The sequence below is a fragment of the Coregonus clupeaformis genome, unplaced genomic scaffold, assembly GCF_020615455.1.
Source record: "Coregonus clupeaformis isolate EN_2021a unplaced genomic scaffold, ASM2061545v1 scaf0042, whole genome shotgun sequence".
Lineage (NCBI taxonomy): Eukaryota > Metazoa > Chordata > Actinopteri > Salmoniformes > Salmonidae > Coregonus > Coregonus clupeaformis.
The window spans coordinates 476539-502306 of record NW_025533497.1 but is presented as its reverse complement, the minus strand read 5'-3'; the positions used below and the strand labels follow the sequence as shown (position 1 = coordinate 502306).

Below are 25768 nucleotides of genomic sequence, written 5' to 3'. Positions count from 1 at the left end.
CCACGGAAAAGGAAACATACTCAAAAGAAAAACCGAGCTCTTTGATTGGTCTGTAATCAGTCAGCTATCTTATTCTACAGACCTTTGTCTACAATGATGCGGGGCACCTCCTTCTCGGCAGGCGAGCTGCACTTGATGCGATTCCCCTCCACCAGACCGTCCATTTCAGCCAGGTCCTCAAAGGTACAGTTGACCCCTGCAGACAACTCTGGGACGTTATGGGCCTCCAGGATCAGCTGTGGAGAGAAGAGAGAGGGGGGTTACATATAGCATCAGGGGAGAAGAGTGGAGGAGAGGGAAGGGATTGAGTGGTCCCATGTGGCTCAGTCGGTAGATCATGGTGCTTGCAACGCCAGAGCTGTGGGTTCAATTCCCACGGGGGATCAGTATGAAAATGTAAGCACTTACTACTGTAAGTCGCTTTGGATAAGAGCGTCTGCTAAATGATGAAAATAGAGTGAGAGTTAGTATAATTGGGATTTATTCTATTTGTAGAATTGAGCGATGGGATAGATGAATTTATGGTGGAGGGATAGATGAGTGTGAGAGAGGAGAGCTGGGGGTAAGGATCCCCTGTAGACACAGCCTACCATGATAAAGCCACAACATTGAGGGTTCAGTGAGTAGCAGTTCACCCTAAATCACCACATCACCACTACATCACACATCAGTACAGTTTCTGGTGTCCCAAAAAGCACCCTAATCCCTATGTAGTCCATTACCGTTGACCAGGTGGCTCATAGGGCTCGGGTCAAAAGTAGTGCACTATATAGGAAAAAGGGTGGCATTTGGGACGCACCCTATATTACCATATCACAACAGTCAACAGAAACATCAACATGACAGGAAGTCTTCAGAGAGACAGGAAGTCTTTCCTGTCCAGACGTCCAGAGGACCATCTACGGCTCTCACTGACTCACCCATCCATCAACTCATTCTGACAATAATGCCTTTTCAATGGACATGAGAGAGAGAGAGAGAGAGAGAGAGAGAGAGAGAGAGAGAGAGAGAGAGAGAGAGAGAGAGAGAGAGAGAGAGAGAGAGAGAGAGGGAGAGAGAGAGAGAGAGAGAGAGAGAGTGAGAGAGAGAGAGAGAGAGAGAGAGAGAGAGAGAGGGAGAGAGAGAGTGAGGGAGAGAGAGAGAGAGTGAGGGAGAGGGAGAGAGAGTGAGGGAGAGGGAGAGAGAATGAGAGAGAGAGAGAGAGAGAGAGAGAGAGAGTGAGGGAGAGAGAGAGAGAGAGAGGGAGAGAGAGAGAGAGAGAGAGAGAGAGAGAGAGAGAGAGAGGGAGAGAGAGAGAGAGAGAGTGAGGGAGAGAGAGAGAGAATGAGAGAGAGAGAGAGAGAGAATTAAAAGACAATGAGAGAAGAAGACAGCAGGACATGATTGTTGAGCATCAGCTCTGTGTTTTACAAAGCCTGCTGGCGACTCTTTGACTGTTTGTCAACTGGTGAACAGTTGGAGGCCAATGCCCTCCTTGCTCTGTTCTCCCGGGCTACCCACCATGCCCTGCGGCAGGCCGCACGAATTTCACATCCCACGTCTACGAGTACATGTGCCCTGACACCAGGGTCAGACTGGGAGAAAAGACCAGGGAGAGAGCGGGAGGGAGGGGAAAGGAGGGAGGGGAGGAGAGAGGAAATTAGGTATGGAGGGGCAGAAATGAAGGGAGGAAAGAGGCAGGATGAGAAAAGGAAGGAGAGAAAGAAAGAAAGAAAGAAACAGTGGAAAAAGGATGCAAGCAGGCAGGAGGGAGGGACAGGTGGGAGTGAGGAAGAGAAGGATGTGATTAAGAGAAGAGAAGGATGCAGATTCCTCTTGTTGAGAGTGCTGCGTAAACTACACTCCTCTCTAAAGAGCAGAGGATGAGGGACTTGACAGACTTGACGAGTAGAAAAATAAACTCCTTGAACAAGTGAGAAAGGAGGATAGAAAATAGGGGGGGACAGGTGAAGGGGGTTCAAGACCAAAATATAAATATTGATGGAAAGCACGCATTGAGGTGGCGAAGAGAGTGTACTCCTGAGTGGCGCAGTGGTCTAAGGCACTGCATCGCAGTGCTAACTGTGCCACTAGAGATCCTGGTTCGAATCCAGGCTCTGTCGCAGCCGGCCGCGACCGGGAGACTCATGGGCGGCGCACAGTCGTCCCAGGGTAGGGGAGGGAATGGCCGGCAGGGATGTAGCTCAGTTGATAGAGCATGGCGTTTGCAACGCCAGGGTTGTGGGTTCGATTCCCACGGGGGGCCAGTATAAAAAAATATGTATTCTGGATAAGAGCGTCTGCTAAAATGTAAAATGAAGAGAGGTGGCCTTGCATCCATTCTGCTGTTGGCTGCAGCACATTTGTGATACGGCGCCAGAGAAGCTTCTTTACGGTGCGAGAAGGGCTGACCTGGACTGTTTTTATATTGCTGTTTAGTGTTTAATAAAAAGTGTTAGGCGGTCGCTCGGCACCGTACAGATACAGGAGCTTCCCTATTACTATAGAGGAGGAAAACGTCGCCAGGGTCGGAGACGCATCCCTCTTCCCATTTCATTTATTTTTCCTTTTAAAGAGGAATGTGGCGCAAGTTTTCTTCAATTACATTTGGAGCAGTCACGGCCCTAACCCGAGCAGCCCGGGCCTAAACATGAATAGGAAAACAAGCTGTGTTCCGTGTCAATTGAATCACACACACACGGAGAGAAATAGGTTATCGCGTCTCTCCTTAATGCACTGCGTCTCGCGTGGAGGATATGATGTGAAGGATTGTATCGGCTTGGGTTGCCATGGTGACATTAAGAGGAGGATGGTGATCTGGTGTTGGTTCATTTAGATGCATACTGTATGTGCCTCCTTGATTTTTATGACTTTGGCAGATTATGAGAGCTGAACATAAGATGCATCATACTGTAATAATACATGGTTATCTTATGACTGTCATCCACTGAGAACAGAGTGGGAGATTCCATATGCCTTTTGGAATCCTATTACAATGTGTGAAGGCATCTATTGTCACAAGCTGTGAGCATATTTGATTTCTCATTATAGTGAGAGACAAACAGCCTGGTGACAAGTCATTACCATCTCTCTTCATTCTGGAGGCATGTGAATACAGACCTACAGCAATATACTTCTAATAACACTAACAGACCTCCTCTGTGAAGCTATTAGGATGGTATTTTATCTCACCCGGGAGCGATCTGGTCAGATTATTACTACCTGCTTTAGGAAGTCTTTATATGATGGATTTTATATCTACATTCAACAGCACCAGATATAGTCTAAAACTAATGGAAGAGGAAAAGCTCATGGACAAATAAAGAAAATGCTTTTATGAGAAAAACTCTAGTTTCAATAGCCAAAACGCTCTACGCGTTGGGAGTCCTCTGTAGAGGGCTCCAGCTTATCTTTTCAAACAAATATTTAATAACTAAAAGGTCAAGGACTGGCCGTGCCTGCCCGCCCAGTCTGTCTGCCACGGTTCTCACCAATCAATTGGATGGGAGATCTGTTGCGTAGAGAAAGGTTAAACACTCTCAAAGCTCAAACTCCAAGGCAGTGTGTGTGTGTGTGTGTATACACACTCTCGCTCTCCATGAATATTATTATTATTATTATTACACCTACGGAGCTGAATGTTCAGACAGTGCCCTGAGAGTATTATCTGTGCATGACCTTACCATTCCTGATTTATGTTTGTATACTTGGCTAGTGGAGATTAAAAGCAATCTCATATCCCCATTACGTATAAAATGGGATTGAAATATGATACCGTAGATCAGTGGCATTCAAAGTCGGGGGGGAACTGCAGTGGGGTCATCAAAATAAAGGGTACATTATAAAGGGTACAATAAAGGGTAAATTAACAGTACAAAATTAACAGTACAGAATATTGAGAAAGATTATTTGAAAAATTCAATTTGATTGAGTGAATGTATTTATTGGTTGATTTTCATTTTGATAAGAGATTAAAATGCAATGAATTGAAGGTTACTTGTTGGTGTAAAAATCAAATTTAAGGTTGTGTCATTATTTTGGGGGTGGGGTGGGGTAATGATTAATTATTACGAAAATAATTGAGTCCCCAGAAATTGGGGTCCCAGCTGAAAACGTTTGAATACCACTGCTGTAGATGGACAGGTGGATGTTTTAAATGCAGTATATTGCATTTATTGGAGTAATGTTCTACACTCTAGTCCCACAGGACACAAACATCCAGCCAAGCACACGTACATGGAATTTAGTTCCAAGCATGAACAAAGCTAAAGAAACCTGGTGGACATTTTTCTGCTGTCACACCTATCCGCCAAAAACACCAATCCAATGGTAGCAGAGAAAACAGCTTCCCTCTAAATGAGGTGTCCACTTCCTATTCACCATAACCAGTTGGTGGTGGGTTTCTAAAGAGAGGGTTTGGCTAGTGTCCTGGGGAGTGTTTGTATACAGTAATCTGATTGGCGCCCGGTGCACAGGGAGAAAGAGGGAGATGCTACGGCCTGCTTTGATGGGTTTACTGACACGACACAACACAGGGGGAGAGGAGAGAGCACACACACATACAGTCAAAAGTTTGGACACACTATCTACAGTTGAAGTCGGATGTTTACATACACCTTAGCCAAATACATTTAAACTCAGTTTTTCACAATTCCTAACATTTAATCCTAGTAAAAATTCCCTGTCTTAGGTCAGTTAGGATCACCACTTTATTTTAAGAATGTGAAATGTCAGAATAATAGTAGAGAGAATGATTTATTTAAGCTTTTATTTCTTTCATCACATTCCCAGTGGGTCAGAAGTTTACATACACTCAATTAGTATTTGGTAGCATTGCCTTTAAAAAAAATTACTTGGGTCAAACGTTTCGGGTAGCCTTCCACAAGCTTCCCACAATAAGTTGGGTGAATTTTGGCCAATTCCTCCTGACAGAGCTGGTGTAACTGAGTCAGGTTTGTAGGCCTCCTTGCTCGCACACACTTTTTCAGTTCTGCCCACCAATGTTCTATAGGCTTGAGGTCAGGGCTTTGTGATGGCCACTCCAATACCTTGACTTTGTTGTCCTTAAGCCATTTTGCTACAACTTTGGAAGTATGCTTGGGGTCATTGTCCATTTGGAAGACCCATTTGCAACCAAGCTTTAACTTCCTGACTGATGTCTTGAGATGTTGATTCAATATATCCACATAAGTTTCCTTCCTCATGATGCCATCTATTTTGTGAAGTGCATCAGTCCCTCCTGCAGCAAAGCACCCCCACAGCATGATAATGCCACCCCCGTGCTTCACGGTTGGGATGGTGTTCTTCGGCTTGCAAGCTATCCCCTTTTTCCTCCAAACATAACGATGGTCATTATGGCCAAACAGTTCTATTTTTGTTTCATCAGACCAGACCAAAATATACAATCTTTGTCCCCATGTGCAGTTGCAAACCGTAGTCTGGCTTTTTTATGGTGGTTTTGGAGCAGTGGCTTCTTCCTTGCTGAGCGGCCTTTCAGGTTATGTCGATATAGGACTCGTTTTACTGTGGATATACATACTTTTGTACCTGTTTCCTCCAGCATCTTCACAAGGTCCTTTGTTGTTGTTCTGGGATTGATTTGCACCTTTCACACCAAAGTACGTTCATCTCTAGGAGACAGAACGCGTCTCCTTCCTGAGCGGTATGACGGCTGCGTGGTCCCATGGTGTTTATACTTGCTTACTATTGTTTGTACAGATGAACGTGGTACCTTCAGGCGTTATTTTCTGAGGTCTTGGCTGATTTATTTTGATTTTCCCATGATGTCAAGCAAAGAGGCACTGAGTTTGAAGGTAGGCCTTGAAATACATCCACAGGTACACCTCCATTGACTCAAATGATGTAAATTAGCCTATTCAAAGCTTCTAAAGCCATGATATCGTTTTCTGTAATTTTCCAAGCTGTTTAAAGGCACAGTCAACTTAGTGTATGCAAACTTCTGACCCACTGGAATTGTGATACAATGAATTTTAAGTGAAATAATCTGTCTGTAAACAATTGTTGGAAAAATTACTTGTGTCATGCACAAAGTAGATGTCCTAACCGATTTGCCAAAACTATAGTTTGTTAACAAGAAACTTGTGGAGTGGTTGAAAAAAATAGTTTTAATGACTCCAACCTAAGCGTATGTAAACTTCCGACTTCAACTGTATCTATCTATCTATCCATCCATCCATCCATCCATCCATCCATCCATCTATCTATCTATCTATCTATCTATCTATCTATCTATCTATCTATCTATCTATCTATCTATCTATCTATCTATCTATCTATCTATCTATCTATCTATCTATCTATCTATCTATCTATCTATCTATCTATCTATCTATCTATCTATCTATCTATCTATCTATCTATACCCTACTCATTCAAGGGTTTTTCTTAATTTTTACTATTTTCTACATTATAGAATAATAGTGAAGACATCAAACCTATGAAATAACACATATGGAATCATGTAGTAACCAAAAAAGTGTTAAACAAATATATATTTTATATTTAAAATTCTTCAAAGTAGCTACCCTTTGCCTTGATGGCAGCTTTGCACACTCTTGGCATTCTCTCAACCAGCTTCATGAGGTAGTCACCTGGAATGCATTTCAATTAAAAGGTGTGTCTTGTTAAAAGTTAATTTGTGGAATTTCTTTCCTTCTTAATGCGTTTGAGCCAATCAGTTGTGTTGTGACAAGGTAGGGGTGGTATACAAAAGATAGCCCTATTTTGGTAAAAGAACAAGTCCATATTATGGCAAGAACAGCTCAAATAAGCAAAGAGAAACAACAGTCCATCATTACTTCAAGACATGAACATCAGTCAATACGGAAAATGTAAAGAACTTTGAAAGTTTCTTCAAGTGCAGTCGCAAAAACCATCAAGCGCTATGATGAAACTGGCTCTCATGAGGACCGCCACAGGAATGGAAGATCCAGAGTTACCTCTGCTATAGAGGATACGTTTATTAGAGTTACCAGCATCAGAAATTGCAGCCCAAATAAATGCTTCACAGAGTTCAAGTAACAGACACATCTCAACATCAACTGTTCAGAGGAGACTGCGTGAATCAGGCCTTCATGGTCTAATTGCTGCAAAGAAACCACTACTAAAGGACACCAATAATAAGAAGAGACTTGCTTGGGCCAAGAAACATGAGCAATGGACATTAGACCGGTGGAAATCTGTCCTTTGGTCTGATGAGTCCAAATTTGAGATTTTTTGTTCCAACCGCCGTGTCTTTGTTAGATGCATATTAGGTGAACGAATGATCTCCGCATGTGTGGTTCCCACCATGAAGCATGGAGGAGGAGGTGTGATGGTGCTTTGCTGGTGACACTGTCTGTGATTTATTTAGAATTGAAGGCACACTTAACCAGCATGGCTACCACAGCATTCTGCAGCGATACACCATCCCCTCTGGTTTGGGCTTAGTGGGATTATAATTTGTTTTTCAACAAGACAATGACCCAATACACCTCCAGGCTGTGTAAGGGCTATTTGACCAAGAAGGAGAGTGATGGAGTGCTGCATCAGATGACCTGGCCTCCACAATCACCCGACCTCAACCCAATTGAGATGGTTTGGGATGAGTTGGAACGCAGGTTGAAGGAAAAGCAGCCAACAAGTGCTCAGCATATGTTTGAACTCCTTCAAGACTGTTGGAAAAGCATTCCAGGTGAAGCTGGTTGAGAGAATGCCAAGAGTGTGCAAAGCTGTCATCAAGGCAAAGGGTGGCTACTTTGAAGAATCTAAAATCTAAAATATATTTTGCTTAACACCTCTAGTGCGGAGGGAGAGGTGTTAAGACAGCAGACTGACCAGTAGATACCTCTAGCGCGGAGGGAGAGGTGTTAAGACAGCAGACTGACCAGTATCAAATCAAATCAAATCAAATGTTATTGGTCACATGCGCCGAATACAACAAGTGCAGACATTACAGTGAAATGCTTACTTACAGCCCTTAACCAACAGTGCGTTTATTTTAAACAAAAAAAGTAAGAATAAAACAACAAAAAAAGTGTTGAGAAAAACAAAGAGCAGAAGTAAAATAAAGTGACAGTAGGGAGGCTATATATACAGGGGGGTACCGGTGCAGAGTCATAGTCAGTAGATACCTCTAGCGCGGAGGGAGAGATGTTAAGACAGCAGACTGACCCGTAGATACCTCTAGCGCGGAGGGAGAGGTGTTAAGACAGCAGACTGACCCGTAGATACCTCTAGCGCGGAGGGAGAGGGGTTAAGACAGCAGACTGACCAGTAGATACCTCTAGCGCGGAGGGAGAGATGTTAAGACAGCAGACTGACCCGTAGATACCTCTAGCGCGGAGGGAGAGATGTTAAGACAGCAGACTGACCCGTAGATACCTCTAGCGCGGAGGGAGAGGTGTTAAGACAGCAGACTGACCCGTAGATACCTCTAGCGCGGAGGGAGAGGGGTTAAGACAGCAGACTGACCAGTAGATACCTCTAGCGCGGAGGGAGAGGGGTTAAGACAGCAGACTGACCCGTAGATACCTCTAGCGCGGAGGGAGAGATGTTTAGTGCCAGCAACACAACACAATCCCAGCTGATTCCATACACCTTATCAGATCAGTGGGTATGCAGCATCTTTATAACACCCACCCAGTGGGCAAAACGGATTGAAATGACGTCATTATTACAACCAGTGTTATGTTCACTACGATGTCATTTCAAACAGTTTTTCTCGCTAGGGAGGTTTTCAGTAGCCTCGTACGAACCATCCTGATCTCTCGAGCTTACATTCTGTTTCGGTATAGCGAGATCAGGATGATTCGGACGAGGCAGCAAAACAGCATCATCCCAGTGATTCCATGAACAATACCAGACCAGCAGCTACACAGCGTCTGTATAACAGCCAGTATCACTGATCATTACGTGGTAGTCTGTGGAAGCCTGGAAGCTGACAATAATAACATGTTGTCTAGATAGACAGAGACAGAACACAGATGGAATATATAGATGATTAGATGATGGTTAGGTGGCATGAGGTAATGCTATGGGAAAACCTGGCCTTGATGGACAGATCTGTAAGGTCCTGTGACATATGAGGGGATAATTACATTATGGCCATTGGCCAAAGATGATTCCCCAGGCTTAACCGTGTTAGTGAGGCACAACATCAATACCTTCAACTATGACATGGTTCATTGGACCACTTAAATGGTTGGCCGTCTCCTGTTTTTTTCCAAATCAGATTTTTCAGATGTGACCGCTCATTCAGTCATTGGTTGCAATACCAGATTATGGTATATTGTACTTTGATATGGTTTATGGTCACCATAGTAACTGTAAGCCTACTAAAATACAATAATATCAGTCATTGTGCCAGGTACTTCCTTTTCATTTTAGACCATGGTCAGGTTCAGTGGGGCACGAAATGAGAGAAAACATTTTAAAAGGGAAGAGGCACTATCTGAAGATGTCCAATAAGAATGCCAATATTACATTTTTAAGTTTCAAAAGGTTTTCTGTTTTTTTCGTGCCTAGTGGACAGAACCCAGGAGGAAGTAGTGTTTTGACCGTGCTTTGACCGTGCGAAGCGGTCACCACTCACCGTGACACTGAACTGGGACACTGAGATGTTGCTGGGGTGGACACTGAGGCGGACACATTGCTTGATGTCCCAGGCGAATCGCCGGGGCTCGGCCGATCGCTCGCATTTCTCCTTCCTGGTGCACCTGTGGGAACACAAAGTAACAGAGGGGGGAGGTTATTCACCGTATCAGCCTTCAGTCAACCCCATTGGAGCCTCGTTCACATGGCTTGTCCCACCTGCTGAGCATCTGGGAAACCAGAAGATTGTTAGTTAGCTGTGTGAAAGAAGTGGAAATACCTGGGGTGATATTAATATGGAGACATTCATCATATTTCTCCCAGAGCTTTATCCACAGATACTGGCCATTCACTGTAACTGGACAACCCTAAAACAATGGCCACCACTATTTGTGGAAGTGGAGCTGCTCTGTTGGGAGAAGGGGGACAGGCTCTTTCTTTGTGAGGCCTTCTTAATGAGGGGCATTCATGGGCAGTGCCAAGTGCAGGTGGGGAGCGGGGATGGGGAGCAAGGGATGGATTACCCCCCTCTTAATCCAGGGCCAGGTGGTCTAATCCATTCCCATTATGTGGGTTGGTAAATAGACCTAACTCCCTCCTCCTCTCTCCTTTTGTCCCTGGGAGAATTCTGTAGTTCACATTTCCACATACTAGTATCCGTTGATAGGGGGCTGCTGCTACTGGTTTACTTTCCCAAAGCCATGCCATTACTAAGAACATCTAAATGACTGTAGTATTTCAGCAGCAGGTATAGGGAACGCCACTAACTCCCATGAGACAGTCACACAGATATTCAAACAGAGAGGCTGGGAACACTGGCGAACCTGGGTAAAGAGTACAGACACCTGGGTAAATAGTACAGACACCTGGGTAAAGAGTACAGACACCTGGGTAAAGAGTACAGACACCTGGGTAAACTAGAAAGTAAAGAAAGGCCCTTAGTTTGTGACCCAACTGTAGTGCTGTATGGATAAAGCCTGGTCCTAGGTCTGTTCGTGTTGGACCATGACAATGGCCATAGGAGTTGGCAAGAGCACAAACAGATCTGGGACCAGGCTAGTACGGATATACTCTCACGAAACGTTATATCAACCACCAAAAGACCATTGTATTGTACCTACCGTTCCGTGGCCGATGCTCCACTATAACCCCTAACCTCATCCTCCGTTAAATCCCTGTAAAACGTATTCTGTTTAATCCTCATTGATTTAAACAAAGTTCTCAAGCAATTAACAGCAAATCCCACAGAGAGCCAAAGTCCTCAGAGAGAATGAGTTAAGGGACTTCTGGGAGTCTGGGTAACGGCTGAAATACAGTAATATCTTACGCAGTAGAAGCTTTTCATCCCAAAGTAGGGGGGGACGGGGACGAGATGTGTCTGCATTGTGAAGTTAAGCGACCTAGCGCAGAGAAAAGAAGCCGGCAGACAGAATGGAAGAAGAAGTAATCTGCTTCAGAGTGAAAGAAGAGAGGGAGAAGAGAGAACAGAAGAGAGGAGATTTAGGGAAGGCAACAATCATTCAGAGGGTTTTCAATCATCTTCTTCTCAGCTCCTCTGCTAAGCAGGTCTGAGAAGGCTTTAATCAGAGAGCTTCCCTTTGTGTTCTCCATCAGGCCTCCTGTTCCCCATTGTACTGTTGATTTAATAAGGCCCACAGTACACAAAACCCCATAGAGAATACACAGTTATACACTCCTACACACACACCTGAGTGCTTGTACCTGCATGGGTGTTGTAGATATTTCATTCAGGTGCTGATGTGTTTGGGGTGGGTGTGTTGGCTACGGGTTGGTTCCCACCACCAGTGTCTATATGTGTCTATGCGTGAGTGTGCGTGTGTGTTAGTTACACAGCATTAAACGGAGAGAAGAAGATGAGTGAGAAATAGAGAGGTGAATAATGGTACCATGCAGAGCGCTTTAGGGGGAGAGAACCAATCCTGTTGCCTGGTAGCTCAGAAAGCTAGGAGAGAAAGCTCTACTTCATGCTGCTCACCTGCCAGAAGCCTTTCAGAAAACATCACAAGTGTCAAATCTAACAACTTCTTCCTCTTTCCTTCTCAGAGTGGTTCAGTTTGTTTGATTAGAGGGAACCTGAATGAATACTGTGATATCTCCCCCTGAAACCACCCTGTAATGGTACGGTCCGACCACAGAGGGCACTTTGGCTAGCGGTGCAATCACAATCAATAGAGGGGGTTCTCAGGGTTGCCATTTTAGGGGCTGAAAGCTATGGGGGAGCATGTGTCTGGGAAATCCGACATGGATCCCTTTGACACTTGTGTGATAGTGCACTTTAATTTAATAGGGCACTGCTTTTAGGAGTCATAAACAAGGGCGTTCGTAATGCCCTGAGGGCATTATACGGCCACGTTTTATGACATCACCTCCGTGGGACTCGCGTGGCGCCTGTAAATTATAGGCCATGTAGAGACGGTGACAGTGGCAGGACAGACTGTAGAGAACTACTTTGATATCTTCACAATGACATGTTCATAACTCTGCCTGAGCACACAGGAAACATCTGTCAATGTGCTGAAGTGGGAGAGAGAGAGAGAGAGAGAGAGAGAGAGAGAGAGAGAGAGAGAGAGAGAGAGAGAGAGAGAGAGAGAGAGAGAGAGAGAGAGAGAGAGAGAGAGAGAGAGGATGTTTATTGTATGTTCTTTGAGTACATGTACAGTAGATGTGTTGAGCATATATAGTTGAGTGTGTATCTTTCTGCAAGTGTGATATTGTGTTGTATCAATATGTGGACATGATTAGGCGTCTGATAAATATGGCGATGCCAGTTGATGAGTGATCCTCGGAGCACCTGACAGGTTGGGCTCATGAATACATTATCATTAGTGAAGTAAATCAGTCCATTAGAAGAGCTGGGTGGCAATTTGTTTTTCTCGTTATGCAAATGAGCAATGGAACATGGAGGAATATGTTGGGAATATTGAAGATCAATCATACTGGGGGTGATCTCAAACTGCTCCACCAACTAATAGCGTACAGTATGGACAATGGCTGGAGTTGAAGGCCAGATGGCTAGGGGTAAGGTATCAGGCCAGTCTATGAATAATGGTGTCATGGGTAACGCTTCAAACGTCTAACTAGCTTTTAAACGTCTCACAAAAGCTGTGATAAGAGGCTAAACTAACCGGGTGAGATGAAAGAAATCAGATCTCTTATGATTACCCATCAGATCTGGCTTAACTTGGCTTTGACTCTATGGCTGCATTTACACAGGTAGCCCAATTCTGATCTGTTGCCCACTTATTTGCAAAGGATCTGATCTGATTGGTCAAAAGACCAATAGTTGAGCAAAAGATCAGAATTGGGCTGCCTGTGTAAAGGCAGCCTTTGTGAATGTCCATGTGTGACTCATTGTGTGGATCTATCCAGACTAGGATGTGATGTTGTTGCGGGGGGCTGTACTGAGACTGGAATTGGATTTCTCTGACTTTAGGGTGCAGCTATTCATGACGGTCTGTGTGACTCTGTATTGACAGCCACTTGGGGTAATTTGGGGTACAGCTATCCATGACGGTCTGTGTGACTCTGTATTGACAGCCACTTGGGGTAATTTGGGGTACACCTATCCATAACGGTCTGTGTGACTCTGTATTGACAGCCACTTGGGGTAATTTGGGGTACAGCTATCCATAACAGTCTGTGTGACTCTGTATTGACAGCCACTTGGGGTAATTTGGGGTGCACCTATCCATGACGGTCTGTGTGACTGTATTGACAGCCACTTGGGGTAATTTGGGGTGCACCTATCCATGACGGTCTGTGTGACTCTGTATTGACAGCCACTTGGGGTAATTTGGGGTACAGCTATCCATAACGGTCTGTGTGACTCTGTATTGACAGCCACTTGGGGTAATTTGGGGTACAGCTATCCATAACGGTCTGTGTGACTCTGTATTGACAGCCACTTGGGGTAATTTGGGGTACAGCTATCCATAACGGTCTGTGTGACTCTGTATTGACAGCCACTTGGTTACTTTGGGGTACAGCTATCCATGACGGTCTGTGTGACTCTGTTTTGACAGCCACTTGCTCATCTCTGAATTCAGTCTCGCCCTCTCTCTCTCCTCCCTCGCTCTCCCCCTACTCCCTTCCCCTCTTTCTGACATCCTTCTCTCTCTGAACCACTGCCCGACGCGTTGACAACCGTTCAGACATGGCCAGTGAGCGTTAGCAGCGGTTAGCGGAGAGCTCTAATCAGAGGTTCGTGGGAGATAACAGCGCCAATATGCTCCGTATGAGGGAGGCAGATTACAGGCCTAGACTGTCCACAGCTTCTCTCTGTGTTGTCGTAGCTAAGCTACAGTAGATACCAAACCCTATATCCTTGCAAAACTCCAACTGTGTCAGTAAGTCAGTAATAGAAGTAATACCACTATTGTTTTAGGGAATATGAATGAGAAGTTGCCAACTATACCATAAAGATACTATACAACATCACTGTCTGTGCGCTAATATTGTAGTAGAATGTATACTGTACCATTAGTGGAATATTTGGTTGTATCATATATTGTCATCATAGGGTCTTGTGAAACAACAGTTCACATTGAAAGCTGTGAGAGTCTTAAGCTTACTCAGCTCGAATGAATACTCACAGATCTATTAGAACTCAAATCTTATTGTCCAACATTTACAACTAACACACTCAAGTCAGTTAAAAACACATCCCTACATCAAAGAGTAAGCATCTAAAGAGCTAAATAAATAAAAACTGATGGGGATATCATCCCTCAGACAATTATACATCAAACATCTATTTGAACTTGAATAAACAGTTGTGCCATTAAATGCTGGTGGGGACACGTTTAGAGCGAGCCCCATGAAAGGATTAGATTGGTGGTTGAATGGAACTAATCTTCACTCTTGTTTCCTGAAGCCTTTGATAATGTGACACAATTAGAAGAAGGAGGAGGATTTGCCAGCATTTTCAACAAGATTATGACCCTCTCATGTCCCTAGTAAACACAGAGACAAATCTACCTTTAATGCTAGCCTACTATTCATAACAGAAAGTCAATCACAATGTAGTATGATTCTCTACTCTACTACTCTACTCTACTTTACAGTACTCTACTCTACAGTACTCTACTTTACAGTACTCTACTCTACTTTACAGTACTCTACTCTACACTACTCTACTCTACAGTACTCTACTCTACTCCTCTACAGTACTCTACTCTACAGTATTCTACTCTACAGTACTCTACTCTACTACTCTACAGTATTCTACTCTACAGCACTCTACTTTACAGTACTCTACTACAGTATTCTACTCTACTCTACTATACAGTACTCTACTCTACTTTACAGTACTCTACTCTACTCTACAGTACTCTCCTCTACTCTACTCTACTCTACTCTACAGTATTCTACTCTACAGTACTCTACTTTACAACAAAACAGTCTATACTATTCTTGATGCACTGACACTGGGTGAATTGCAGAGGAGATCTCCCTAGATAATGTATCCCCAATGGCAGGGTGAGGAGGGTTGGGGGGGTATGGTGAGGTGAGGGGGGTGAGGAGGGTTGTGAGGTGAGGTGAGGTGAGGTGAGGGGGGTAAGGAGGGTTGAGGGGTGAGGTGAGGGGGGTGAGGAGGGTTGTGAGGTGAGGTCTACATGGGTGAGGAGGGTTGTGGGGTGAGGTGAGAGGGGGGAGGAGAATTGTGAGGTGAGGTGATGGGGGGTGTGGAGGGTTGTGGGGTGAGGTGAGGGGGGTGAGGAGGGTTGGAGGGTGAGGTGAGTGGGGTGAGGAGGGTTGTGGGGGTGAGGTGAGGGGTGAAGAGGGTTGGGGTGAGGTGAGGTGAGGGGGTGAGGAGGGTTGTGGGGTGAGGTGAGTGGGGTGAGGAGGGTTGTGGGGTGAGGTGAGGGGGTGAAGAGGGTTGGGGGTGAGGTGAGGTGAGGGGGGTGAGGAGGGTTGTGGGGGTGAGGTGAGGGGGGAGGAGAATTGTGAGGTGAGGTGATGGGGGTGTGGAGGGTTGTGGGGTGAGGTGAGGGGGGTGAGGAGGGTTGGAGGGAGAGGTGAGTGGGGTGAGGAGGGTTGGGGTGAGGTGAGGTGAGGGGGTGAGGAGGGTTGGGGGGGTGAGGTGAGGGGTGAGGAGGGTTGGGGGTGAGGTGTGAGGGGTGAGGAGGGGTTAGGAGGTGGGTGAGGTGAGGTGAGGTGAGGGGGTGAGGAGGGTTGGGGGGTGAGGTGAGGTGAGGTGGGGTGAGGGGGTGAGGAGGGTTGGGGGTGATGTCAGGTGAGGGGGTGAGGAGGGTTGGGGGTGAGGTGATGGGGTGTGGAGGGTTGTGAGGTGAGGTGAGGGGGGTGAGGAGGGTTGGGGGGGTGAGGGGGTGAGTGGGGTGAGGAGGGTTGGGGTGAGGTGAGGTGAGGGGGTGAGGAGGGTTGTGAGGTGAGGTGATGGGGTGTGGAGGGTTGTGGGGTGAGTGGGGTGAGGAGGGTTGGGGGTGAGGTGAGGTGAGGGGATGAGGAGGGTTGGGGGAGGAGGTGTGAGGAGGGTTGGGGGGGTGAGGTGAGGTGAGGGGGTGAGGAGGGTTGGAGGGTGAGGTGAGTGGGGTGAGGAGGGTTGGGGGTGAGCTGAGGTAAGGGGGTGAGGAGGGTTGGGGGGTGAGGTGAGGTGAGGGGGTGAGGAGGGTTGGGGGGTGAGGTGCGGATGAAGCAGGCTGTGATGAGAGACTTTAGGTCTAATGCATACTTAATGCTGGGTGGAACAGAAAAGGTCAAGTGGAGAGGGAAATGAAACCTATTAACTATCCAGAGGCTGGCCAAGACACTGTGCTCCATCAGCAATGTCACAAACACACTTCAATATGCACTCTACATCTCAGGAAGGTTGGAGGTTGAACAGTTCTCCATCTTTATATTTGACTGTTGACTGTTCATCATCACATACTGATGGGTTAACTATCTAAAATATACCTAATGGAAAAGTGTGGGGGAAAACAGGGCAGAGTTACATATTCCTTCCTGATGCTTGTGCATGTGTCTCTTAGTGGCTGAACCCCATACATTAGCCATGCAATCACACATATAAGGTATAAAAATGCATTGGATAATGTCATACTGTGCTATGAGATATAGCGCTGTAAGGTCATCTAGGTGACTCCAGGAGCCATAACACAAAGCACAATACTACTACTCCCCAAATGAGACATTTCTACCCAGACTCTTCACCCCTGACTAGGTCCTCTCTAACCCCCTAACCCCTTCACCCCTGACTAGGTCCTCTCTAACCCCCTAACCCCTTCACCCCTGACTAGGTCCTCTCTAAGCCCCTAACCCCTTCATCCCTGACTAGGTCCTCTCTAAGCCCCTAACCCCTTCATCCCTGACTAGGTCCTCGCTAAGCCCCTAACCCCTTCATCCCTGACTAGGTCCTCTCTAACCCCCTAACCCCTTCACCCCTGACTAGGTCCTCTCTAACCCCCTAACCCCTTCATCCCTGACTAGGTCCTCTCTAACCCCCTAACCCCTTCACCCCTGACTAGGTCCTCTCTAAGCCCCTAACCCCTTCATTCCTGACTAGGTCCTCTCTAAGCCTCTAACCCCTTCATCCCTGACTAGGTCCTCTCTAAGCCCCTAACCCCTTCATCCCTAACTAGGTCCTCTCTAACCCCCTAACCCCTTCAACCCTGACTAGGTCCTCTCTAACCCCCAAGCCCCTTCCCCTCTGCCATCATTAAGACAGACAGAGAGCAGGAGTCCCAGTCCCGGGGTGGTGGAGTCATCACCTGGATCAGTGGCTGTGACCCCATCAACCCCCAGTGTAGAGGCAGCTCCCCGTGATTGAGCTGCTGCCCAAGGGCCAAGACCCCTGCAGTGTGCCCCTACAGCCCCACCAAGTGGAAAATGAGTGTGTGTGTGCTTGTGTGTGTGTGTGTGTGCATAAAAAATGTGCCCCAGTGAACTACTCCTGGTGATGAACTGTCTGAGTCAAAGCAGCGTGATGTCAGACAGCGTGTCATCAGCATGTCACCAGCCACCTGCCTCCCTGCAGCCACCATCCATTCACACCCTAGCCAGACACACACACGGCCACATCAACCTGCAGACATACACACATGCACACACACACTCACTCACACTCACACACACACACACACACACTGGAGAGGTAGCGATCTCCCTTCCACGTCGATCTCGCCCCTGGTAAATACACACCACAGCCTCTCCCCCACTGCCGGCCCATCTCCTTTCAGACTCGCAACGCAATTTCAGCAACTGTCAAAAACCCTGGCGAGTTCCTTCATCTGAGGCCCCTTCTGGGTTTGTCTGGCGGCGCCGTGTTAGTCGCTTTATGTAACATACCATGGCCCGGCGAGATCCCATCAGGCCCGGCGTTTATTAAACAGGTTTATCTGTCTTGCTGTGTGACCCTGTCATCAGAACACACTGTGCAGAACACCTTTACCGTTTATTCTAGCTTCCTGCTGGTCTTTCTGTCTGTTGGTGATGTGTGGTGATCAGGGGGAAGCAAGGGGGTATGGCCCCTGGTTTGGGGGTGAAGAGGTTAATAGAGTTAGCTCTATGGGATGAGAGGAGACAGGTTTACCTCGGGGTATGATGTGATATACAGCTGAGGCGGCTGGTGGGAGGAGCTATGGGAGGAAGGGCTCATTGTAAAGGCTGGAATGGAATTAATGGAACGTGGTCAAATGTGTGTTTGATACGGTTCCATTTTTTCCTTTCCAGCCATTACAATGAGCCCTTCCTATAGCTCCTCCCACCAGCCTCCACTGATAAACTGCCTAACCTTTCTGAGGTATGCCATTAGGTGAACACCTCTGCTAAACACATCACTGCTTCACTACCCTAGCTGACTCTTATCAGCTAGCAGGGCGACACGGTTTGGATCGGGCTACAACTTTTGAGGGACAACAGTGAGTACACAACAGTGACTGAGAAGATTCAGTCAATTTCTTTGACCTGGGGTGCCCTGACTACAGCTGGTCTGGTTTCAGATCTGTTTGTGCCATCTTGTTTGTGCTCCGATATCAACATCACATCTATCCTGTTACCGCGGCGACAACAAAAGCCCAGCGATCAAACGCCCAACAAGGCCTACTTCAAAGAACACACAAGTGTTTCGTCATTACATACAGTATGTATCACTTTTCAAAAAAGCAAAGATTGTTTTGAAAAAGGAAGTGTTTGTTAAGTCTGTGCTACATCCACCACATTAGGGTTATACAAGAGGACACTGGAGAGGAGGGTGAATGGACTTACTATGGGCAAGAGCGCACTTGTGCATTGCTCTATCAGGGGGTCCATCGTATTATGTTAAGTGTATTGCCCCCAACAGTGATACATGATAATATTGATCCTAACAAGTCAATATTAACCCCACATATTTATGGATTTATGGTGTACCACAGCTGAAGGGGGTAGATGATACATAGGAGAGATTTTATAAATCATTTCTAAGTGAGAGAAGCTCAGTGGAGAAAAAGTCAGCCTGCATGATATAAATAAAATACACTTTTAATGGCTTTTTCATGTTGTTTTTGGATAACACCATTTTCTAAGGTATTCACAGGCTGGTTAGACAAAGCAAGGCAAACATAATAGCATCTCCTCCATTTGATTTACCTAATACTTATGTTTCCTACATTTCTCGCATTTTGTGTCGCTGTCTGATCACATTCACAGCAATGAATTGTTCACGTTTGAAATAATTCTGTTTTTTGTCGCTCACACACTGTGTAACAATGAACACAACTGCTGATTAGACAAGAGGCTTAGGCCTTGTAAAGAAATCTAAATGACAACCCGAATCACAAAGATTACTGGCAGAACGTCGACAGAGATTACATGCTTGTTACCGGCAGATTACGTTATATGGTTATTACATGGTTGTTACAACGTTTCCTGGTGTAGCTACAATGTTGGAAGCTGAGCTGCTGTAATGTTGTCACCTGAGTAAGCACCTTTTTCCTGACACTGCTCTTATGGCCTCATTACTCAATGCAAGTGTGTGTGTGTGTGTGTGTGTATAAGCGAGTGTGTGTGAGTCGGCTCTGAGCTTAGCCAGAGTGCCTCATGAAGTAGAATTTATGTCCTCCACCTGGCCATCTCTCATCCTCCTTCTCTGTGAATTTATCTAACCCTTACATCTCTCTCTCTCTCTTGCTCTTTCTCTCTCTCTCTCTCTCTCTCTCTCTCTCTCTCTCTCTCTCTCTCTCTCTCTCTCTCTCTCTCTCTCTCTCTCTCTCTCTCTCTCTCTCTCTCTCTCTCTCTCTCTCTCTCTCTCTCTCTCTCTCTCTCTCTCTTCCACTCTATTCATCTCCATATCTATCCAGCTCTTTTCTCCATTCAGTTGCTATCCACTCTGAATATATAATTCTCTCACTTCTTCCGGCCCTCTTCATTTCTGTTTCCATTCATCCTTCTTCTCTCTCTTCCTCCTCTTTCCCTGCCTCTTTTATCTTCTTCTCCCTCTCCCCTTCTGTGGTGTCAAGTCCCTGTATCAGTTCCTGTGTCTAGTTCACCCTCTGGCAGGCAGAGGCAGGCCACCTCTCTGTTGGGGTGTGTGTGTATGTGTGTGTGTGCGTGCATATGTGTGTATTGCTGTGCATGTGTGTGTGTGTCCGGGTGACAGTGTTGTGTGACAGTGAGGGATGGTGGGAGCCATGTAGCAGGGGTCCGTCCCCCAGTCCTCCCAAGCCCACCTAGCCCATCATGGTGACAGTTCAGAGGCAACCTGCAGGCAGTGGCCCGTTCCGTCCTGACAGCCCCGTCACTTGCCAGCCTTGTCTCCTTCCCTCAGCCTCCCTCAGCCTGGAAGCCAGGAGCCCCTCCACCGAGGTAAGGGGAGGAGGGGGGAGAGCCAGTCCCCCGCACCCAGGGGAGAGCCACTCTCCACTGGGTACAGACACCACTGCACATGCCCTGGGAGCAAAGAGCTCTGCGGGCTGGCACACCAAAAGCCTCAGGAAAGTTCAACTTGGTAGTTGACTCAGTCACAAACTATGTAAGTCAAGTTAGTTCTCTTCCAATATTGCTACCACAAGATGGATTTTCACTACACATCTACAGTGGCTTGCGAAAGTATTCACCCCCCTTGGCATTTTTCCTATTACGTTGCCTTACAACCTGGAATTCAAATTGATTTTTGGGGGGTTTGTATCATTTGATTTACACAACATGCCTAACACTTTGAAGATGCAACATTTTAAAAATGGTAAAACAAACAAGAAATAAGACAAAAAAACTGAAAACTTGAGCGTGCATAACTATTCACCCCCCCATTCTTCAAGGCAAAACTGCTCCAGCTCCTTCAAGTTGGATGGGTTCCGTTGGTGTACAGCAATCTTTAAGTCATACCACAGATTCTCAATTGGATTAAGGTCTGAGCTTTGACTAGGCCATTCCAATACATTTAAATGTTTCCCCTTAAACCACTCAAGTTTTTTTTTTTTTTTTTTTTTTGGATCAGCTTAATATTGCAGATAGATTGTATCTTCTATCAATGTAATTGTCTGCATCACTTCCAATCCCCCATGTTTTATTTTATTTTATTTTTTTATTGTTTTTTTATATATATATTCCCCTTTATTACTTTTCAACCCCACCATCCTTTCCCTACTTGGAGTAAATTAGTGAACAACAACGCCCAGGCCTCTACTTCCGGTCTATACTTACTATCTACACCTTATGGACAGAGTTAATTTTACAATAATTCTATATCTATATATATATATATATATATATATATCTATTTATTTATTTTTTTGCTCCTGAACTTCTTCTACTCTCAACCTCTCCGATCATTTTCATGATATCCATCCGGTTTGCTTCTAAATGCCATATCTTTCTAACTGTGCTCTTTCCCAAAAGCTCCCAACATACTACCTATATACTTATTATGGACACAGTATGCTTACATTATTAGCTATCTTTGTTATTATTTGTTGTTATTTGTTATTAGTCCCATCCTTCAACTCTATTCAATACCTCCCATCTATCTCTTAACACCATCCATATAGGATTTCTATTTGCCATATATATTTCAACCGTACTGTGATGTTTTACAAAAGTTCTGAACCTTTCTATTCTCATTGCTTCTACAGATTGTGAATTAAAAATAAACATTTTTGCTAAAAGTATTATTATATTATTGATTGATTGACTATGACTTTTCAGATCACCCAGTAATGCTATCTGCAAGGTTAGTTCCAGGTAAATATTGCAATCCTTTAGCCATTCCTGGACCTGTGTCCAAAAACAAGCTACAAATGGACAGAACCAAAACAAATGATCTAATGATTCTATCTCTTCACAGCAAAATCTGCAGAGCTGGGAAGATTGTATCCCCCATATAAATAACATTCTATTGGTAGCAAGAATTTTATATAATAATTTAAATTGAAAGATTCACATTTTTGAATCCGGTGTCGTTTTGCGTGTCAGTTCATAAACACTATGCCATGGGATCGGTACGTCAAAGATCTCTTCCCAACTATTTTGCAATCTATATGGGACGGCTGTCAATCCTTTGGTCCTTAAGTGAAACTGATATACTTTTTTATTTATCACAGTTTTCCTTAACCAATTATGTTCTTTAATGCAAGGCCGACAGACAAGTTCCTTACTTTCTCCCCCTTCAACTTTCCTCTTCCACTTTTACTGTAAGGCTGCAATTATTTGGTTGTAATTCTGGGTAGAGCAGACATTTCCATATGTTTTTGTTAGCTGCATGTGCGACATAACTCCACCAGTCCTACCGATGATATCATTTACGAAGATTATACCTTTTTTAAACATTCTGTCAAAAAATAAAAGTTTTTTTGTCAATTAGTATATTTGAATTTAACCACAATATTTGTTGCATTATTTGTTCTGTCGTTTCTGGAGGATTAAATTGAAATTGCAACCAACTTTCTATGGCTTGTTTTAGAAATAGTGACATTTGGGAGATGATTTCCTTTTCAAATAACTGAAAGTGAGAGGTTGTAATCTGAATAAAGGGAAAAAGGCCTTTCTTGAACAGTGGGTGAGACAATCTTACTAATTTGCTTGAGAACCAGTTCGGATTTAAGTATAACTTTTGGATGACTGAAGATTTTAGTGATAGGTCTAATGCTTTAATATTTAATAATTTCTGTCCTCCGAATTCATATTCATTATATAAATATGCTCTTTTAATTTTGTCTGGCTTGCCGTTCCAAATAAAATTGAATATTTTTTTCTCATATAATTTAAAAAACTGTTTGCTAGGCGTAGGCAAGACCATAAGCAAATAGGTAAACTGGGATAATACTAAAGAGTTAATCAGGGTGATTTTTCCACAAATTGACAGGTATTTTCCTTTCCATGGTAGTAAGATCTTATCTATTTTTGCTAACTTTCTATTAAAATTTATTGAAGTGAGATCATTTATTTCCTTTGAGTGTTGCTTTAGGAGTATGCTTAGGGTCATTGTCCTGCTGGAAGGTGAACCTCCGTCCCAGTCTCAAATCTATGGAAGATTGAAACAGATTTCCCTCAAGAATTTCCCTGTATTTAACGCCATCCATCATTCTTTCAATTCTGACCAGTTTCCCAGTCCCTGCCGATGGAAAACATCCCCACAGCATGATGCTGCCACCACCATGCTTCACTGTGGGGATGGTGTTCTTGGGGTGATGAGATGTTGGGTTTGCGCCAGACATAGCGTTTTCCTTGATGGCCAAAAAGCTCAATTTTAGTCTCATCTGACCAGAGTACCTTCTTCTATATGTTTGGGGAGTCTCCCACATGCCTGTTGGCGAACACCAAATGTGTTTGCTTATTTTTTTCTTTAAGCAATGGCTTTTTTCTGGCCATTCTTCCGTAAAGCCCAGCTCTGTGGAGTGTACGGCTTAAAGTGGTCCTATGGACAGATACTCCAATCTCCGCTGTGGAGCTTTGCAGCTCCTTCAGGGTTATCTTTGGTCTCTTTGTTGCCTCTCTGATTAATGCCCTCCTTGCCTGGTCCGTGAGTTTTGGTGGGCGGCCCTCTCTTGGCAGGTTTGTTGTGGTGCCATATTCATTCCATTTTTTAATAATGGATTTAATGGTGCTCCGTGGGATGTTCAAAGTTTCTGATATTTTTTTATAACCCAACCCTGATCTGTACTTCTCCACAACTTTGTCCCTGACCTATTTGGAGAGCTCCTTGGTCTTCATGGTGCCGCTTGCTTGTTGGTCCCCCATGCTTAGTGGTGTTGCAGACTCTGGAGCCTTTCAGAACAGATATATATATATATATATATATATATATCAGTCATGGCCAAAATTGTTGGCACCCCTGAAATTTTTCCAGAAAATGAAGTATTTCTCACAGAAAAGTATTGAAATTACACATGTTTTGCTATGCACATGTTTATTTCCTTTGTGTGTATTGGAATAACACAAAAAAAAACAGGAAAAAAGCAAATTTGACATAATTTCACACAAAACTAAAAAAATGGGCCGGACAAAGTTATTGGCACCCTTTCAAAATTGTGGATAAATAAGTTTGTTCCAAGCATGTGATGCTCCTTTAAACTCACCTGGGGCAAGTAACAGGTGTGGGCAATCTAAAAATCACACCTGAAAGCAGATAAAAAGGAGAGAAGTTGACTCAGTCTTTGCATTGTGTTTCTGTGTGTGCCACACTAAGCATGGAGAACAGAAAGAGGAAAAGAGAACTGTCTGAGGACTTGAGAACCAAAATTGTGGAAAAATATCAACAATCTCAAGGTTACAAGTCCATCTCCAGAGATCTAGATGTTCCTTTGTCCACAGTGCGCAACATGATCAAGAAGTTTGCAACCCATGGCACTGTAGCTAATCTCCCTGGACGTGGACGGAAGAGAAAAAATTGATGAAAGGTTGCAACGCAGGATAGTCCGGATGGTGGATAAGCAGCCCCAAACAAGTTCCAAAGAAATTCAAGCTGTCCTGCAGGCTCAGGGTGCATCAGTGTCAGCGCGAACTATACGTCGAAATTTGAATGAAATGAAACGCTATGGCAGGAGACCCAGGAGGACCCCACTGCTGACACAGAGACATAAAAAAGCAAGACTACAGTTTGCCAAAATGTACATGAGTAAGCCAAATTCCTTCTGGGAGAACGTCTTATGGACAGATGAGACCAAGATAGAGCTTTTGGTAAAGCACATCGTTCTACTGTTTACCGAAAATGTAATGAAGCCTTCAAAGAAAAGAACACAGTACCTACAGTCAAATATGGTGGAGGTTCAAAGATGTTTTGGGGTTGTTTTGCTGCCTCTGGCACTGGGTGCCTTGACTGTGTGCAAGGCATCATGAAATCTGAGGATTACCAAAGGATTTTGGGTCGCAATGTAGGGCCCAGTGTCAGAAAGCTGGGTTTGCGTCCGAGATCATGGGTCTTCCAGCAGGACAATGACCCCAAACATACTTCAAAAGCACCCAGAAATGGATGGCAACAAAGCGCTGGAGAGTTCTGAAGTGGCCAGCAATGAGTCCAGATCTTAATCCCATTGAACACCTGTGGAGAGATCTTAAAATTGCTGTTGGGAAAAGGCACCCATCCAATATGAGAGACCTGGAGCAGTTTGCAAAAGAAGAGTGGTCCAAAATTCCGGGTGAGAGGTGTAAGAAGCTTATTGATGGTTATAGGAAGCGACTGATTTCAGTTATTTTTTCCAAAGGGTGTGCAACTAAATATTAAGTTAAGGGTGCCAATCATTTTGTCCGGCCCATTTTTTGAGTTTTGTGTGAAATTATGTCAAATTTGCTTTTTTCCTGTTTTTTTTGTGTTATTCCAATACACACAAAGGAAATAAACATGTGCATAGCAAAACATGTGTAATTTCAATACTTTTCTGTGAGAAATACTTCATTTTCTGGAAAAATTTCAGGGGTGCCAACAATTTTGGCCATGACTGTATATATATATATATATATATATATATATACTGAGATCATGTGACAGATCATGTGACACTTAGATTGCACACAGGTGGACTTTATTTAACTAATTATGTGACTTCTGAAGGTAATTGCACCAGATCTTATTTAGGGGCTTCATAGCAAAGGGGGTGAATACATATGCACGCACCACTTTTCCGTTATTTATTTTTCATTTCACTTTACCAATTTGGACTATTTTGTGTATGTCCATTACATGAAATAAAAATAAAAATCCATTTAAATTACAGGTTGTAATGCAACAAAATAGGAAAAATGCCAAGGG

The 25768-nt window shown here is 44.5% G+C and overlaps 1 protein-coding gene across 1 annotated transcript in view; it reads right to left on the bottom strand.

Moving 5' to 3' along the window:
- LOC121543383 (plexin-A4) overlaps positions 1 to 25768 on the bottom strand; it is a 392722-nt gene that overhangs the window by 115309 nt on the left and 251645 nt on the right. Inside the window, exons 6-7 of the mRNA XM_041853207.2 lie at positions 9572 to 9695; positions 83 to 236 (exon numbers count right to left, since the gene is read on the bottom strand). Of these exons, the coding sequence (XP_041709141.1) occupies positions 83 to 236; positions 9572 to 9695 (278 nt within the window). The remainder of the gene's footprint in view (positions 1 to 82; positions 237 to 9571; positions 9696 to 25768) is intronic.